Raw genomic sequence first — 17,347 nt, forward strand, 5'->3', positions numbered from 1 at the left:
TGCAATGTGCTGTATATATGGTTCGAATGGGGACATTTGAATTTAAACAACATAATGTTGTAATTATCAGTTTTAGAATACCATAACATTCTGTAAAATGAACCACTGATTTGACCTTATGGACTTCTTTAGCAGGGCAGTGATGGTCAGTGTTAGTTTCTTTTTTTTTAATTCCATTGTTTATTTCCATGGTAAACATAATATATTTTGCATCTACATATTGTGTTTATAATACACAAAATAAGTATATATGTTTAAATTTTTTAAATATTAATTATGTTACATAACATCTATGAAGACTATGGTAGGTGGAAATAAATACGTTTAAAGCAGTGTCAATTTCAAACATGCTTTCAATGTTAACCAATATTGAATAGTATAACAAAAGTACATAAAGATATCGGCCAAAACAGACACAAAACAGGAACAAAGTGTATGTTGCTTAAAGGTAGGTGTATCTATGTTGCAAAGTATATACATGTGTTTGTTTTTGTTTATTGGTAGGTGTACTAATTGAGCATTAAAAGCGCGCAGCGAGTATATAATGCATGTTATTTCGATTGTGTTTTGATTAATTCCTGGAGTTTAATTATATTATTAAAAAGGACACACAAGCATCTATTTGTGGTGTTTTTTTGCTGTGTGCATTTAAAAATAAAATATTTAGCCAATAATAGTACAGAGTTTATTACGTGTGGATCGTATGGTAAAATTGCGTTATATCACAGCAAAATTTAGTTTACTGTTGTCTCACCTTTCTAATTTGTTTTAAATAAAAAGGGTTTTGAAATCCAAAGTATTGTTTGGTCAAATGTGCATTAAGTATTTATATTGGAAGTTTTTATGTTTGCTGTCGCTAGTTAATTTGACTGGTTGGCTGAAGATGATTCTTTGGTAAATGTCTTGATGATTGAGCTAGTCTTTCCATTTATCAAAGTGTTTGAACTCTTCAGGTGTGTGTTTTATATAAGTGATTTATCAACTAGTTTTCAAGCTTTTGTATCTTCTGTTATTTTGAAAAGCTTGCGTACGGTTTGGTATAAATGATATAGTTATCTTTTAGTTTTCATTCAACGGGTATGCTTTTGACAATTTTATTTTACTTTATAAAGTCTGCTCTATGTATTTCATAACGATATATTTTATCTTGAACTATAAAATTCTCTTTTCCTAGATCATATATATATGCAATATATTCAATACCTCTTTCGAACCATCTTTTAATAAAGGAAGTTGTGTTTGTTGTTTTTCATATATTAATTATTCCAGATAATTTGTTTCTGTTTGGTATTTCATCTTTTCCAAGAAAACACTGAGCAATCCACACAGAATGTTTTTTAAGAACTCGGATTTTATATTTAGGCCTTTTACTTATTTTTCATGATAAGTTTATTTAAAATCAACATTCCGCCATAATTACTTAGCACATATGTATAAATTCTAATCATTATTGAGTCTTGTTGAAATATAAATCTTTTTACCCAACTTCCTTTTAGAAATTTAAAAAATCGGGCAATAGCTTAAATGTTTAAACCACTTAAACATTGTCACTTTCTTACGAATTGGATCCTAATTGTGATAAATCCTATTTTGCATCGATCTTTACTGAAATTGCTATTGTTATACAACACAAGACTGAGCAAACAGTTAATATATTTGACTGTTTTCCTTTTTTTCAATTTATTTAAGACAAACTTACAGCTGTTTATAACATGCAAAATAGATAACAAGAACCATTTTATATAAAAAGAAATTAATCTGAAAAAGAACAATCATTATCAACTTTACTGTGATTGTACTTTTTTATATAAATTTTAAATGCACCGATACAGAGTGTTTAACAAGCTTACCTCAATAAAATGACTGTGTTACATGTGTTATTGGACGTTTATATGAAACTACAGTTAGTGTAAAACATATATTGGTAAATAAACACAGTTGTTAATTTTAAATGAACGATTTAGAAGTAAATGCAATAATTCATTTTAGCTAATACACAGCATAGACTACCGCTATTTTTTTCTTTGTGTGTGTTTTTTGTGGGAGGGTGTCAAATATAGAACGTTAAATTAGGCCTTTAAGGAACAACCTGGAACGTATTTGGTGAGGGTTCACTAAAACGACAAAGTCATACATGAATCAATAAAGACCATGTTGCAGCCTACTATAATTATATCGGCGACGGCCTCTATATTGATAATTATAATCAATGCATTGCTGACTTTTAAGATCATTGCATGAATGTAACCACAGTTGATAAAATAATAAGCGTCGGAATGACCTACTCACTTAATTCTAAGATATTGACATTTATGAACGGCGCAATTTCACCTGCTTTGAACGTGGTGAGTCTGATGACAACAAGTTGGATGAAATGGGAACTACTTTATAGGTCGCAATCGTAAAAATTACCATTAGTGCGATTGTGAATGAAATGCTAGAGAGGATGACTTCTATGAAAGCAGTGACGATGCTAATTTTGATCATTTCTTGAAATACACGATTAATACGAAATCACGACTAATTTACTTATTTATTTGGCGTATACGTTGGCTTACCATAGTAAAACCTGCAAGGAAGTTCTGCTTTTCTGTTTTAACATATGCATATATTGTACTTTTATTTTTATAGTTTTGCAAAAGCATATATATTTATTATTTCCGAAAATGAAATGACTCCTTTCTTGATGCATGTTTTATATTTAATTAAATATTTTAACTCCTCTCTTTATATACGTATTTTGTCAAAAAACTTCTTAAGTTGCAGTAGACATTTTTATATCAATAAACTGCTAGCTAAATTAATGTCGGTTACATGACGAGTCCTATGTGAATTTATGCTAATAACTATTTAAAAAACGGCACCATTCATTAGTTTGACATTTGACGTTTGGTTTGGCATTGATCGTTGACCAATTATGAATCAGCTTCTCCGCATGGTGAACATTTGTGGTATATTAATATTAAACGACACGATGACAGTCCGGACAAGCTGTTTCATGGCAAAGTTGAACATTTGACCTTTAAGTGTGAACTTGACCTTTGAGGTAAGGAGAGGCTGTTAAACATGACACGTAATATGGTGCCAAATGTGTAGCAAATTATTTAATATTGCATAATGAACGCTTCAGTCCTGACAAGCGGTTATACGGCAAAATTTAGCCTTGGATCTCTAAGAAGTGAATCGACCTGTGAGGAAGTGAGAGATTAATGTTACACGCGAAACGCCATCTCACCAACGGTGATCCTGTGTCGTAACTTATTTCAAAAATGCACGATGAAAGTTCAATTCTGGCAAGCTCTCGCGCACACACGCACATGCACTCGACCATTGTGACTATACAACTATATCGAGCTTTCCGAGCGCTTGCTCGAAAAAATGAACATGAAGAACATTATACTATTTTAAAAATCACAATGTTTCTGATACTGATTTTCACCGGTAAAAATAAAGCTTTTATAAATCAATAATCTAACTCCCAGCTACTGACCCCCGGGTCGATTGTAGTTGCAACTCGTTCGGGCTGTTTTCATGTAAACTCGCCGCCTGTCCTCCTGGAATCCAGGCGGCATTTTAATCGTTTATATGAGCAACATAAAATGTTTTCTGGAATAACTAAACATAAACATATAATAAATATGTAAATTTTCTGCAAATTAAAACAATTTTTGTGATATGGTGTGCTTGGAGAATAATTAAATTAATTAAAGTCTCAAAAAAGAAAATGTCGACACGTATGCATTTGGAAACGCCGATATATTCCGAATTTGAAACTTTGAAAATATATCAACTTATTTAATCCAAATGAAAAACTGCTACAAATTATTGTGGTGTGTAATAACCATGTACCAATAAACAGTTTGCAATGAAATCACTGCCACAATATTGTGTCCTTATTCAAATAACACTTTTATACACTACAAACTTGCAGCTGCCAGCATAAGACCAGACCATAACACACTCTGGTGAAAAAAGTGCATCGTAAGCTTTTGCCTTATCTTTGCTATGATCTTCAATTCAACACGTCATGATTTCGGTTTGAAAACGGTTTTATCAAGTTTTGTTTTGAGTATTTCTCCACAAAAGACAGGCAAGTTGATGTCGATTTTGAAAGGTATAATGTTGTTGCGATTTTCTTACTTAATTGAACTCAATTTTATAGAAAAAGTTGGACGTTATTTTTAACATGGCATTTGCCTTCACATGTTGTAGGATCACGTGACTTTTTGGGGTTCACAGATGGATGTTCTTTGATGTAAACACACCGCTAAGTGGTGCTTTTTTCGAATAACTTTTTAAAACAAATTTTCTGAAGGATTTGAACTTGTGCATAAAATACCGTGTTTATGCGGCTCATGGCAATGTGAACACCATCAAAATTACTTGATTTCATAAGCCTGTGTTCATGGCTAAAATTCTATCAGCATTCATATTCTGCACGCAACGTGAAATTTTGGCACCTTTTTCAGACGTTTTCAATATTGTATTCTTAAATCTTAAGATATCGGCACAAACTGCAAAAAAGGTCTTTTATGCACTAAAGATTTTAACAAACATATTTAAATAACTTGAGATATTTGCAAAACTAAAATTCTGAACGGTGTGTTTTCATCCTGTCCAGCCTATGTGTAAACCCTGTTGATCCTGCATCCTGTTTACTAGGAAGAATTTTGAGCTAGACGTACTCATAGAAGCTCAAAGCATGCAAGAAGAACTAAAAGCTTTTAGTTATCTTGATAACTGTTAAATATATCTATAGATCGTAGTTGTCGACATACAAAAGATATTGAAGGAAACCCGTCCATTAATATGTTGTCTTCTTACATGACGGTCGAGAAAATTGATGTCCAAATATAATGACCCCTTATAATTCACAGTATTGATGCACGTGTACAGTACAGTATAACTAAAATAAAGATTCTTTCATTTCCCCGACGTCTTTTCATCTCTGCAAGTAGTAACTAATTTATTGCCAAAGCAATGGTTAAGCCCCCTGTTCCGGAACTGACTGCCTTATTTGGACATGACTTCCAAATGACAAACAGCTCTTTCCTATGTTATACGGTTTTACACGAAATAACTATCGTGAATGAATTCGGCATTAGTGCGAATGTTTTGGAGATCATTTTCTCTTAGAGATAAAGGGTTATCTTTTTTTATTAATTATTATTCTATAAATTGTTATTACTTTATGCTTTTAAAATACTTAATGCTAACATTAGGTGTGCGTACAATAAGGCATCTGACGGTATTATTTTAACAATATAATTCTTACCCGTTTATTTTAACACACATGAACATACAATTATATATGTTTGGATATGCCTTAAACGGAAGACCATGCTTTCTAAACGGAAGACTTTGCTTACTATATACAGGTATCAAGACGCAAGTTACAAAAGTTGAGGAGACCAAGATTAAAAAGAAGGCGTTACGAAGGGCGTACCGCTCAAGAAAGCTAAAGGTACGTGAAAACCCAGCAATAAAAACAAATTCGAAGTGCCTCGCCAGTTAAACGCACAAACCAATGAAATATACGTGCAATATAACTGAAATGAAAAACCGAAAATGGTAAAGTCGGTTCGATACTATTATAAGGTTGTTGTGACCAAGTGCTACCATTATTGCGAATGGGAATGCCAGCAATCATTTGTAAAACCTGACGCTATCTTAGAAGATGCATATTGGTGGATGTTTTTGTATTGCAAACTTAAATATCAACTTTTTATTTAATACAATGGCATTTGACAATTTTAACTATAACGATAATGATACATGTATGTATCTTTGATGTAGACACATTTAGATCTACTTTTAAACAAGTTCTGACGTGAATATATTATAGTCGTAAAATGTGAACTTTAGTTTGATAGAAAAATTTGTGCAAATGCAATACACGATCTCAGTAGAAGTGATCGATATACACATGTGTATGTTTTTTATACTTGTGTGAATAATTGAAGACTTTTGTATTGAGGGCATCAAGTATTGGTCATGCAAACGCATTTTCTAGGCTTATATCTAATGGGAGTTGCTTCGTTAATGTCATAGGGTAACATTTACAGTTACATTGTTTTTATAGTCCGTCGAGCAAATCTTTTAATCAATTTAACACATCACCATTCCCCAGTACTAATCCCATTGTGATCAGCCTGTTACGCATGAGTGAACATACCATGACCACAATTCTTCTTAACACTTTCATCACACTTAGTGTGGAGTTGACGAATACAATTACCTTCATGTGTAACAGGTTAGTATTCCTTTTAATAATTAGTTATGATATCTTTCAGAAATGTTTATTATCTCCACGCTTTTTGAAAAGCGTGGGGATTTTGTGGCTATCTCCGCCGTCTGTCCGTCCGTCCGTCTGTCCGTCCGTCCTGGCCACTATCTCCTCCTACACTATTATCACTAGAACATTAAAACTCACAAACATGGTAGCTATGAGCATATGTGCGACCCTGTACTATTTGCAATTTTGATCTGACCCCTGGATCAAAAGTTATGGGGGTTGGGGTGGGGGCCGGCTCAGAGAGTTTCACTCATTTTTATGCCCCCAGTATGGTGCATTGGCCATAACTTTTGCAATATTGAAGATAGCAACTTGATATTTGGCATGCATGTGTATCTCATTGAGATGCACATTATTAGTGGTGAAAGGTCAAGATGAAGGTCATCCTTCAATGTCAAAGGTAAAAACAAATCCAATGAAAGTAATAAGCCTTAAAGGGAGGTAAGTAATGAACCTGCCAAATGATAAAAAAATCAAAGCGGCGCAGGAGGGGAGCATTGTGTTTCTGACAAAAACATCTCTTGTTTTATGTTATTTTACATTAACTTCTTCATTTCTACACCGATTCACTTCCAATTGATACTGAACATCTCTTATGAAAATACGGTAAATCTCAACTATGTTTTCTTTTATACTTGCAGTCAAAAGACGTAAAAATGTAGTTAACATATAATTTCCAATGTTTTGATAAAGGCATTATGCCGAAACGTCAATTAAAGGAGTATAATCAGAGAGTTATATTTTTTTAATATCCCTTCGGATAATTCAACTGAGCTTGTGTGAATAATTAAAGACTGTTGTATTGAGGGCATAAAGTATTGGTTTACTTATGTTATGTGTTTAAACTGTGTTGTTATTATGTATGACCAATCATCTTAAGTGATTCTCAACTAAAGAATTTGTTTCACACAAAAATTGCAGTTTTATAACACTATGAATTTAATCTTTGAATCCAATATCATGTACACGCATTTTCTATGCAGAATGGCTAATGCGAGTTGCTTGGTTAACAACACTTTTTTATTGTTATTCATAATTTTATGAATTAAATTATGGTCTTAAACCCGTCCAAAAATTCCTTTATTTGATTCTCTTGTTGTGTTAGTATAAATATTTCAAGCGTATCATAGGCTAGCCTTAAATCCCTTAAAAATGTTGGTAAGACATCTTTCCCATTGCTTCCAAAAATGTACTGTTTCACTTCCATGACAAGAATAAAGCAGTTACCATATAACATGTACATTTGTTCCACCACGGAGTAACATTTTGTTATTAGAAACAACTTGTATACGTGTGAAAATAGACAAAAGCGAATATTAATCAAACATTTGAAAGTAGTTGGTTTCATGTTAGAAAATTAATATCATGAGTGTTGGTATAAAACGCATGAATTATCAGTTTTTAACTATACTATTTGATAAGTTCTTGGACGAATTGGACGATTTATATACAACTAAAGCACACTTTCACTTGATTGCTTTTAGAAAGGTTTATAATTAGCATGAAACAAATATAGATCTATCAATGTGTGTGCCTAGAAGCAATAATCCAACTACCAGCTACTGATCTTTCGGGTCTTTAAAGGGATCTTTTCACGGATTGGTAAATTGACAAAATTGAAAAAAGTTGTTTCAGATTCGCACATTTGCGGTTTAGTAATGATATTTGTGAGGTAAAAGTATTACTGAACATTTTCCATGGTCTAATATAGCAATTATATGCATCTTATGACGATTTAAAAACCTAAAAAATATAAAGCGTTGCAACGCGAAATGATTGAATAATTTGGAGAGTTCTGTTGTTGTCGTTTAAATTTGTGAAACTACGAAGATTGCTTATATAAGGTATAAAATACGCAGTTTATGTATGCTTGGCAGGATAGCTCAGTTGGCTAACGCGTTTTTACTTCAGGATTCCGGCGGTCACTGGTTCGAGCCCTGCTTTTGGCTACTTTGTTTTCCTTTTTTAAATTTTATTTTTGATTTTTTACTGGAGGTTTTAAAATTTAATGTTTACATTTGTCAATATAAAGCATTTAATGACAAACTTCAAAACATGCCAAAATCTGTGAAAAGGCCCCTTTAAGACTTTTTTTCCATGTTAATTCTCCGCCTAGAATCCAGGCGGCACGTTAATTGGAAGTAGTATTAGTAGTATTTCTTTGACATTGCAGTCAAGGATAGCCCATGAAAGTGCAAGCACTTATTTCCAAGGGGGTCCTTTTGTTTTGCAGAAGAGACAGTATTGAGATACAATGAATCCGGGTGCGATACCGTAGCTCTTTGCGAATAGATCCCTTGGTTTTTTACGTGCTCAGTGTATAGCACCGATACACGCGAGAATTACCTGGGTTTCATTCCAGTACATCTCTTGTTGGGTGGAAAACACTTGAAGAATTTCTGAATTTTCAGTGCCCCGACATGGGATTGAACCGAGGACCACTGGAATGGTAGACCAGAGTGTAACCACTCGACTACCGCACCACCCCAGATAGCTAATCTGAGCCACATCAAAATGTTTTATTGCATAATTTAACACAAACATATCATAGATATGTCCCTTTTGTGCAAGCTTTAACAAATTTCATTATAATTATAATTTGCTTTTAGAAAAACTAAATTAATGAAAGTGTTAAGCACATCGACTACATTTATGCAATAGAAAACGCCGAGATATTCCGAATTTGAACATTTGAAAATATATAATCTAATGTCGTAGGGTAAAACCATTTATCGCATGCAATCTAGACTATTTATTTATTTTAATATGAAGGTTTCAATATAAATTTAAATACATTTCACTGATAAAAGGGAAGCAACCCAAACAGTTTAACCTCGTGCATGATTTGCAAACATTAGATTTATCTAACCCTGGTTCGTGATCCACGTGCACATTTTCAAGAGTCATTATTGACGTATTTCATTTAACTTTTCGACTATATTTTTAATTCAAATTTATTTTTTAGTATTCTATTGTTCGAAGGCTTACATTATTACTTTAATGTGACTTTTCGACTTTTATTTATTAATTGCAACTTTATGTCGACAGGGTATTAGTTTTGTACAGACTACACTTGGGATTTTTCCCCAATTTTGTCATAAATGATACGTTTTCTGTTGGATATGTTATTTTGTCAATTTCTTTTAGTTATAACCGTTCATCTTAATTTTACTTTCCGGTATTATTGTTTATGTTTGTTTATTGGAATTTTCTCAGTTTTCAACAGTATTTCATTAATGTCAAGGCGGGCAGTTTACCAACACACACTGTTCATGTGGTTAACCAGTACTATGTGCACATACGTACGACAGTTACTGACGATTGTACAACTTGCCAACTTAAATTATGGGTAAGTGAAGAACGGCCGTAGAAATGATTTCATGACGTTACCCCCCACCTCCCCCTCGCACACAAAATACTTGGTCGGGCCGAGGATTAAATCAAGGAGGCTTGGTTTTTTATTCCAGCGCTCCAATTACTGCTCTATCCGGTGAACAAAATAGTATAAAGACTGATTATAATATAAAAGCAAGAACATCATGGGAACAAAGTAAACACTGTATCCGATTTTACAAGATATTCAAAGAAAACTTGCGAATGAGCAATATCAAATAGTAGTAGTAGCCTCGCAACTATAAAATAATCTTATCAAATAGGAATATCTATTTATAAAAACAAATAAAGTAAAATTAGCGCAATCGCATGAAAACCAGAATATTCCCAAATATGTCTCTTTCAAACAAACAATGAACAATGATATAGGCAAAGCCATTATTAACCAGTAAAAATGAAGCAGAAATAATATGGTCATGCAAACTGAAATAAATATACTCTGATAAGCACCAGAAGATAATAATAAAATTGAACAATTCACATTTGATAACGATGCATGTTGATTACGCTTGTTAGCGTAGGTAGTTTATGCTTAAACAATTAAATTTAAACATATTATATGAGCCTTGTTCTGAGAAACTTGGGCTTAATGCATGTGCGTAAAGCGTCATCCCATATTAGCCTGTGCAGTCAGGGACGATACTTTCCGCCTAAACTTGATTTTCGGTAAGGAGGAACTTCATTGAAAGTAAAAATACCAGAAAAGCGGAAAGTGTCGTCCCTGATTATCCCTGTTCGTACGTACTTATTAAATGCTACGCTCTGCTTGCGCGGAATTCCTACTTTCGATTTCACCGTTTCCTGAAAATCGAGTTGCGTAAATCTCTTCAGTTTCTTCTATGAAGTTGAGAAAGAACGAGTGTTAATTTGGGAACACCCGTATTTGATTATTTGATACGTACCTACTCTAGTATGGAACTTATATTTATGACATGAATTATCATTCAATATTTGTCTGAAAATAGCGAACAGGTTCAATCGGGGCGAAGAAAGGTAAGACAAAATTATTTTGTTTGGAATAATGAATAGTATCATTGATATTGGTTGCCATTAACAGTTTTATTGAATTTTGTAATATTTACTTACGGTGTTATCTAAAAAATATTATTTCGTGTTAAATTGTCACGCTGATTATTGTAATACTGATAAAATATATAATAAAAAAGCGCGATTCACAAGATGACCTTAACTAATAAAGAAAACGTAAATAACACAAAATCATGCTGTCATCAGATTGAGTTAAGTTGAGTATTATGTGTCAAATACAGAAAAGCGTATACGTTACTCGTTTAGTCGTTATGTTGCGTTGTACAAAAAGATGTAAGGTATTGTAATTTGGAAGTGCAATTATTTTCTCTATATAGAGTACCAGAAACATATTATAGACCTATTCGTATTGGAGTATTTAAAGGATTTATGTCTGTTACTAACATGCACTATTCCAAACTCATACACTCATATATTACTGTAAATAAACAATTGCAATTACTTTTGTTAAATGAATCGCTGACCAACGCGTGAAAATACTATTTACATATTGACACATGTAACAGAATAAGATGAGGGGTCATGTTTGACTTAAACTAGTTTTGAATTTGTACTTAATGTCATTATGTGTACTTGTCTGTAAACAGCCCCATGTTTGAATTACCTCTCACACGAGTTCAACATTGTTGTTAGTTTTACAATAAACAACCCGAGATCTGTATAAATCCCTTGAACGTAATACACGTAGAATGAAATATTCATGCGGTAATCTAGCTCTGTACTATTAATTGTATTAATGCATGATAGTGTTAACCTTGATGCATGTATCTATAAATAAAGCTGTAATATTCATAAGATGCACTGCAGACTGATTGGAATGCACACAGTAAACGTGTGTGTACGCATTGTAATTGTGCTATAGGCTACAGGATGAACATATAAACCTGCATTAAGGTTTGCATATGCCCGCAGCGTCGTTTCTCTCAGATGGCCTATTAATCACATTACGTACATTTCTACGTTGCTCTTGTGCGTGCCATTTTGATTTAGCTAAGTCCATGCAATAGCATGAAAACGTCCTTGTTGAAATTAAACGCGTTAACCTGAAATAAGGAGACGGATTTGTAGACGTTTGCATTTCATACACAGTTTAAGCAGTTTTTTATGAATTCATCATAATTAAGAATGTTTTCTGCTTTATTCAGAAAAGAGGACATTGGTTTATGCACTTAGGATCTGTTCTTGTAATTCTTGTCTGCCTAATCATAACTTGAATACATTTTGTTATTTTATAATTGTATTTTGTACTTCAAATCAATTTGGATAATACCTTACATGAAATATAACGTTTGCATACAATTGTTTTATTTTTAAATTCATGCCTATGAAATAAGAAATTGGCTTGTAGATTGCAACGAGATTGCTATTAAGTACAAATACTGTATAAAGTGTTCCAAAAATCCAAAACTATTTACATGTGTTTCAGGAAGAACAGCAATGTATGTGGTCGAAGATACAAAACACATCGGTGTGGGAAAACGGGCCTTAATGCATGTGTGTAAAGTGTCCACCCAGATTAGCCTGTGAAATCCGCACTTTCTAATCCGGGACGACACTCCCCACACGCATTCGATTTTTATTAACAGAGACCTCCTTTAAACGAAAAAAAATCCCTAAAGGCGGACGGTGTTGTCCGTGCTTAGCCTGTGCGAACTGCACAGGCTAATATGATATTACGCGTAACGCACATGAATTAAGCCCAGTTTTCCCCAAACGAGACTCATTTAAAGCAACATACGAAGTAACCTTGAATATCTGTGTAACCTCGAATATCTGTGTAACCTCAAGCGGGTATTTATGTTAACACCACAATGTACTACGTCATATAGATTACAATACGAATTGTTGTCATATTACTCCCAACCCGTTTTGCGTTCATTGACGTATGAATTGATTTTACAATGAACCTGTTATCTGTGAACACATGATATGGAATTATAATAGAGCTGGGATTGCACAATATTTTTATGTCCCCCACCACTATAGTGGGGGACATATTGTTTTTGCCCTGTCTGTTGGTTGGTCTGTTGGTTTGCGCCAACTTTAACATTTGCAATAAATTTTGCAATATTGAAGATAGCAACTTGATATTTGGCATGCATATGTATCTCATGGAGCTGCACATTTTGAGTGGTGAAAGGTCAAGGTCATCCTTCAAGGTCAAAGGTAAAAAAAACTAAATCAACGCGGCGAAGAAGGGGACATAGTGTTTCTGACAAACACATTTCTTGTTTGTAAATGAAGCATGTGCCACTTTCGATTTAGTATAATGAGCTAGGTTAATACGTCTCTATAATAACTCCATGAACCAACACACCTTTAGCAACGAAATTACCGTCGTAAGAATGGGTCCTAATTTCAAACTGCTATACACACGACACACTTTCAGCTGCCAGCATAGGTCCAGACCATTAAACTCTCGGATGAAAACACATTAGTGAAGCGTAACCTTATGTCTTTCCTTCCCGATAACTTCGATAAGTGTAAATTAAAAACTTCCTGCTTTCTGTTTGAAAAAGGTTTTACCAGTTTTTGTTTTAAGAATTTCTTTACAAACGACACGATTTAACGTAGATTTGAAAGGTATTGTGTTTGTTGCGATGTAATAGGTTAATTGAATCCGATTTTATAGACAAAGATAATGCGTATTTTTAACAAGATTTTTGCCTTTCCCAGGAAGAACTTTGAGCTGTTTGTATTTACTCATAAAAGCTCAAAGCATTCCAGATGACCTAAAATATTTAAGACAACTTAAAATCTGTGAAAAAGCGGAATGCAAAAAGAGTAGAACAACGTAATGACTAGTCCAAATAATTAGACGTAAGCTACCCCGCTTATATAAATCGACATCATATTTATAGGAGTACGTAATGACCATTGCATGCTTAATGTTTTGTAGACAATGTTGGACGTGTAAGGTTGATAACCCAGTTTAATGTTTCTAAGTTTATTTGTAGTTACAATATATAATGTTTATAAAACCCAAGCAGAAATTCACTCGTTTGCTTTCAGAAAACGTTTATAAATAGCATTGCGCAGATATAGGTTAATCATTGTGTTTGCCAATCCCTGCACTGTAGGAAATATCGAAGTATTGGAACATTCATACATACCGGTAACACATTTTACAATGTTCAGTGGATTATACATATATAAGATACGCGTTAAGTTGTTTTCTTTTAAAAGCGACAACTTTATTTCCTTTTTGTTTGTAGATGTTGTGTGAAAAAAACGACAGGACCCAGTCTTAACCAAATTTAAATACGACGAATTGGAGGAAAAGGAAAATTAACAGTTACACATAACGACACAGTAGTTCTTCGTGCAAATAGCAATTGATGATGATAACCGAAAAATGACAGACATAACCATCGATTCAAAAAGTGGTTCACAACGTAAACTTGCACAGACGCATGGAAAAGAAATGACAGATATAACTATCGATCCAAAAGCAACTGCGACATGTGGCAGAATGGTACCGGCAGTTGAATCAAAACGTAAACTGGCACAGACTCCGAAAAAACATATGACAGATAGTACCATCGATCCAAAAGCAACTGCGACATTCGGCGGAATGGTAACGGCAGTTGAATCAAACCGTAAACTGGCACAAACTCCGAAGAAACATATGACAGATATTACCATCGATCCAAAAGCAACTGCGACATTCGGCGGAATGGTAACGGCAGTTGAATCAAACCGTAAACTGGCACAGACTCCGAAGAAACATGTGACAGATAGTACCATCGATCCAAAAGCAACTGCGACATTCGGCAGAATGGTAACGGCAGTTGAATCAAACCGTAAACTGGCACAGACTCCGAAGAAACATGTGACAGATATTACCATCGATCCAAAAGCAACTGCGACATTCGGCGGAATGGTAACGGCAGTTGAATCAAACCGTAAACTGGCACAGACTCCGAAGAAACATGTGACAGATAGTACCATCGATCCAAAAGCAACTGCGACATGTGGCAGAATGGTAACGGCAGTTGAATCAAAACGTAAACTGGCACAGACTCCGAAGAAACATATGACAGATATTACCATCGATCCAAAAGCAACTGCGACATGTGGCAGAATGGTAACGGCAGTTGCATCAAACCGTAAACTGGCACAGACTCCGAAGAAGCATATGACCGATATTACCATCGATCCAAAAGCAACTGCGACATGTGGCAGAATGTTAACGCAGTTGAATCAAACCGTAAACTGGCACAGACTCCGAAGAAACATACGACAGATATTACCATCGATCCAAAAGCAACTGCGACATGTGGCAGAATGGTAACGGCGGTTGCATCAAACCGTAAACTGGCACAGACTCCGAAAACACATATGACAGATATTACCATCGATCCAAAAGCAACTGCGACATGTGGCAGAATGTTAAAGGCAGTTGAATCAAAACCGTAAACTGGCACAGACTCCGAAGAAACATACGACAGATATTACCATCGATCCAAAAGCAACTGCGACATTCGGCGGAATGGTAACGGCAGTTGAATCAAACCGTAAACTGGCACAGACTCCGAAGAAACATGTGACAGATAGTACCATCGATCCAAAAGCATCTGCGACATGTGGCAGAATGTTAACGGCAGTTGAATCAAACCGTAAACTGGCACAGACTCCGAAGAAACATATGACAGATATTACCATCGATCCAAAAGCAACTGCGTCATGTGGCAGAATGGTACCGGCAGTTGAATCAAACCGTAAACTGGCACAGACTCCGAAGAAACATATGACATATATTACCATCGATCCGAAAGCAACTGCGACATGTGGCAGAATGGTAACGGCGGTTGCATCAAACCGTAAACTGGCACAGACTCCGAAGAAACATGTGACAGATATTACCATCGATCCAAAAGCAACTGCGACATGTGGCAGAATGGTAACGGCAGTTGCATCAAACCGTAAACTGGCACAGACTCCGAAAACACATATGACAGATATTACCATCGATCCAAAATCAATTGCGACATGTGGCAGAATGGGAACGGCAGTTGCATCTAAACGTAAACTGGCACAGACGAATAGAACATATATGACAGAAATTCCCATAAATACAGAAACATGTGTTAGAATGGTAACGACAGTTGATTCAAAACCTAAACTGGCACAGAAAAATAGAAAACAAATGACAGAAATTACCATCGATTTAAAAGCAACTGCGAAATGTGGCAGAATGATCACGATAATTGCATCAAAACGCAAACTGGCACTGACGCATAGAAAAGCACTTGAATTCACTACCAAAAGCCAAATATTTACAACAGTAACCAGCACGCTACAGATCCCAGAACCAGCAACGAAAATGGTAACAATGATATTCACGATAAAACGTCAAATGTTGACAACACTCACAGTACGTAGCAAGCTACAGATTCCAGAAACGGCAACGAACAATGAGATAGTGACAACTTCAAAGAGGAAGATGGGGCCTGCTTTAAAACAATGGTTACAGGACTACTGTTATGATTACGATGATTATGATGATGATGATGATGATGATGAATACTATACATGTACAAATATTTACTGCGATGAGGACTCGAACGATTACACCAGGGCGGGACGCAAAGTTGATCATAAGTCTTACAGAAATGACCTCGCCTATAATTGCAAACGTTATTCCAGGAATGGTCGCGATGATTACTACAAGAAGCGGCGAAATTACTACAGAAATAACCGCAAGGATGAGTACTGCTATGATCGCGTTGTTGCCTATGCTGAGGACACTTACGACGACGATGAAAAGCCTTATTAAGACGTTGATGAGGCATTAGTAGCTGGCATAAATGACAACTGTGACAGCAGTGACGAAGGGTTCTAAAGTGAATATGAATCTGAGTTTTTCTTCGACAGAAAGACTAACAGCGATGATGATTATAATTGCCGAGATCAATGCTGTTACGTAAGCGATTACTGTTGCGACGAAAGCGATGATTACTTTAATGGCTTAAATGGAGACCTTTTTGTATTTTAATTCTTAACCAGGTTTCCGAAGGAAAAAACTGGTTATTAGATTGACGAATGTCGGCGGGCGGGCTGCGGGCGGGCGGAACAAGCTTGTCCGGGCCATAACTTTTCCGTTCATTGTGAGATTTTGAAATCATTTGGCACGTTTGTTCACCATTATTAGATGGTGCGTCGCGCGTCTATATCTCCAAGATCAAGGTCACACTTTGAGTTCAAAGGTCAAAAATGGCCATAAATGAGGGGCTATAACTATGAAATTCATTGTGAGATTTTAAGATTATTTGGCATATTTGTTCACCATCATTGGACGGTGTGTCATATGAAAGAATTATGTCGATATCTCCAAGGTCAAGGTCACACTTTGAGTTCAAAGGTAAAAAAAATGGCCATAAATAAGCTTGTCCGGGCCATTACTACGTCGTTCATTGTGAGATTTTAAAAGCATTTCGCACATTTGTTCACCATCATTGGACAGTGTGTCATGCGAAAGAATTACGTCGATATCTGCAACGTCAAGGTCACACTGTGAGTTCATAGGTCAAAAATGACCATAAATGATCTTGTCCGTGCCATAACTATGTCATTCATTGTGAGATTTTAAAATTACACGGTACATGTCTT

General features: G+C 35.0%; 2 protein-coding genes across 4 annotated transcripts in view; both read left to right on the forward strand.

Moving 5' to 3' along the window:
- Positions 1–14,301: 14,301 nt before the first annotated feature.
- The window catches only part of LOC127833436 (uncharacterized), a 91,724-nt gene continuing 88,678 nt past the window's right edge, over positions 14,302–17,347 (forward strand). For both annotated transcript variants that reach the window (XM_052358701.1, XM_052358702.1), the window contains exon 1: positions 14,302–14,802. In XM_052358701.1, the coding sequence (XP_052214661.1) occupies positions 14,310–14,802 (493 nt within the window). In that variant the 5' untranslated portion in view covers positions 14,302–14,309. The remainder of the gene's footprint in view (positions 14,803–17,347) is intronic.
- LOC127833439 (uncharacterized) overlaps positions 15,133–17,347 on the forward strand; it is a 91,041-nt gene continuing 88,826 nt past the window's right edge. Inside the window, exon 1 of one of the 2 annotated variants that reach the window (XM_052358706.1) lies at positions 15,133–17,263. In XM_052358706.1, coding sequence (XP_052214666.1) covers positions 15,228–16,514 — 1,287 coding nt within the window. In that variant the 5' untranslated portion in view covers positions 15,133–15,227 and the 3' untranslated portion in view covers positions 16,515–17,263. The remainder of the gene's footprint in view (positions 17,264–17,347) is intronic. The other variant, XM_052358708.1, reaches the window with a different exon arrangement.

Source organism: Dreissena polymorpha, chromosome 6 (genome assembly GCF_020536995.1).
Source record: "Dreissena polymorpha isolate Duluth1 chromosome 6, UMN_Dpol_1.0, whole genome shotgun sequence".
NCBI lineage: Eukaryota > Metazoa > Mollusca > Bivalvia > Myida > Dreissenidae > Dreissena > Dreissena polymorpha.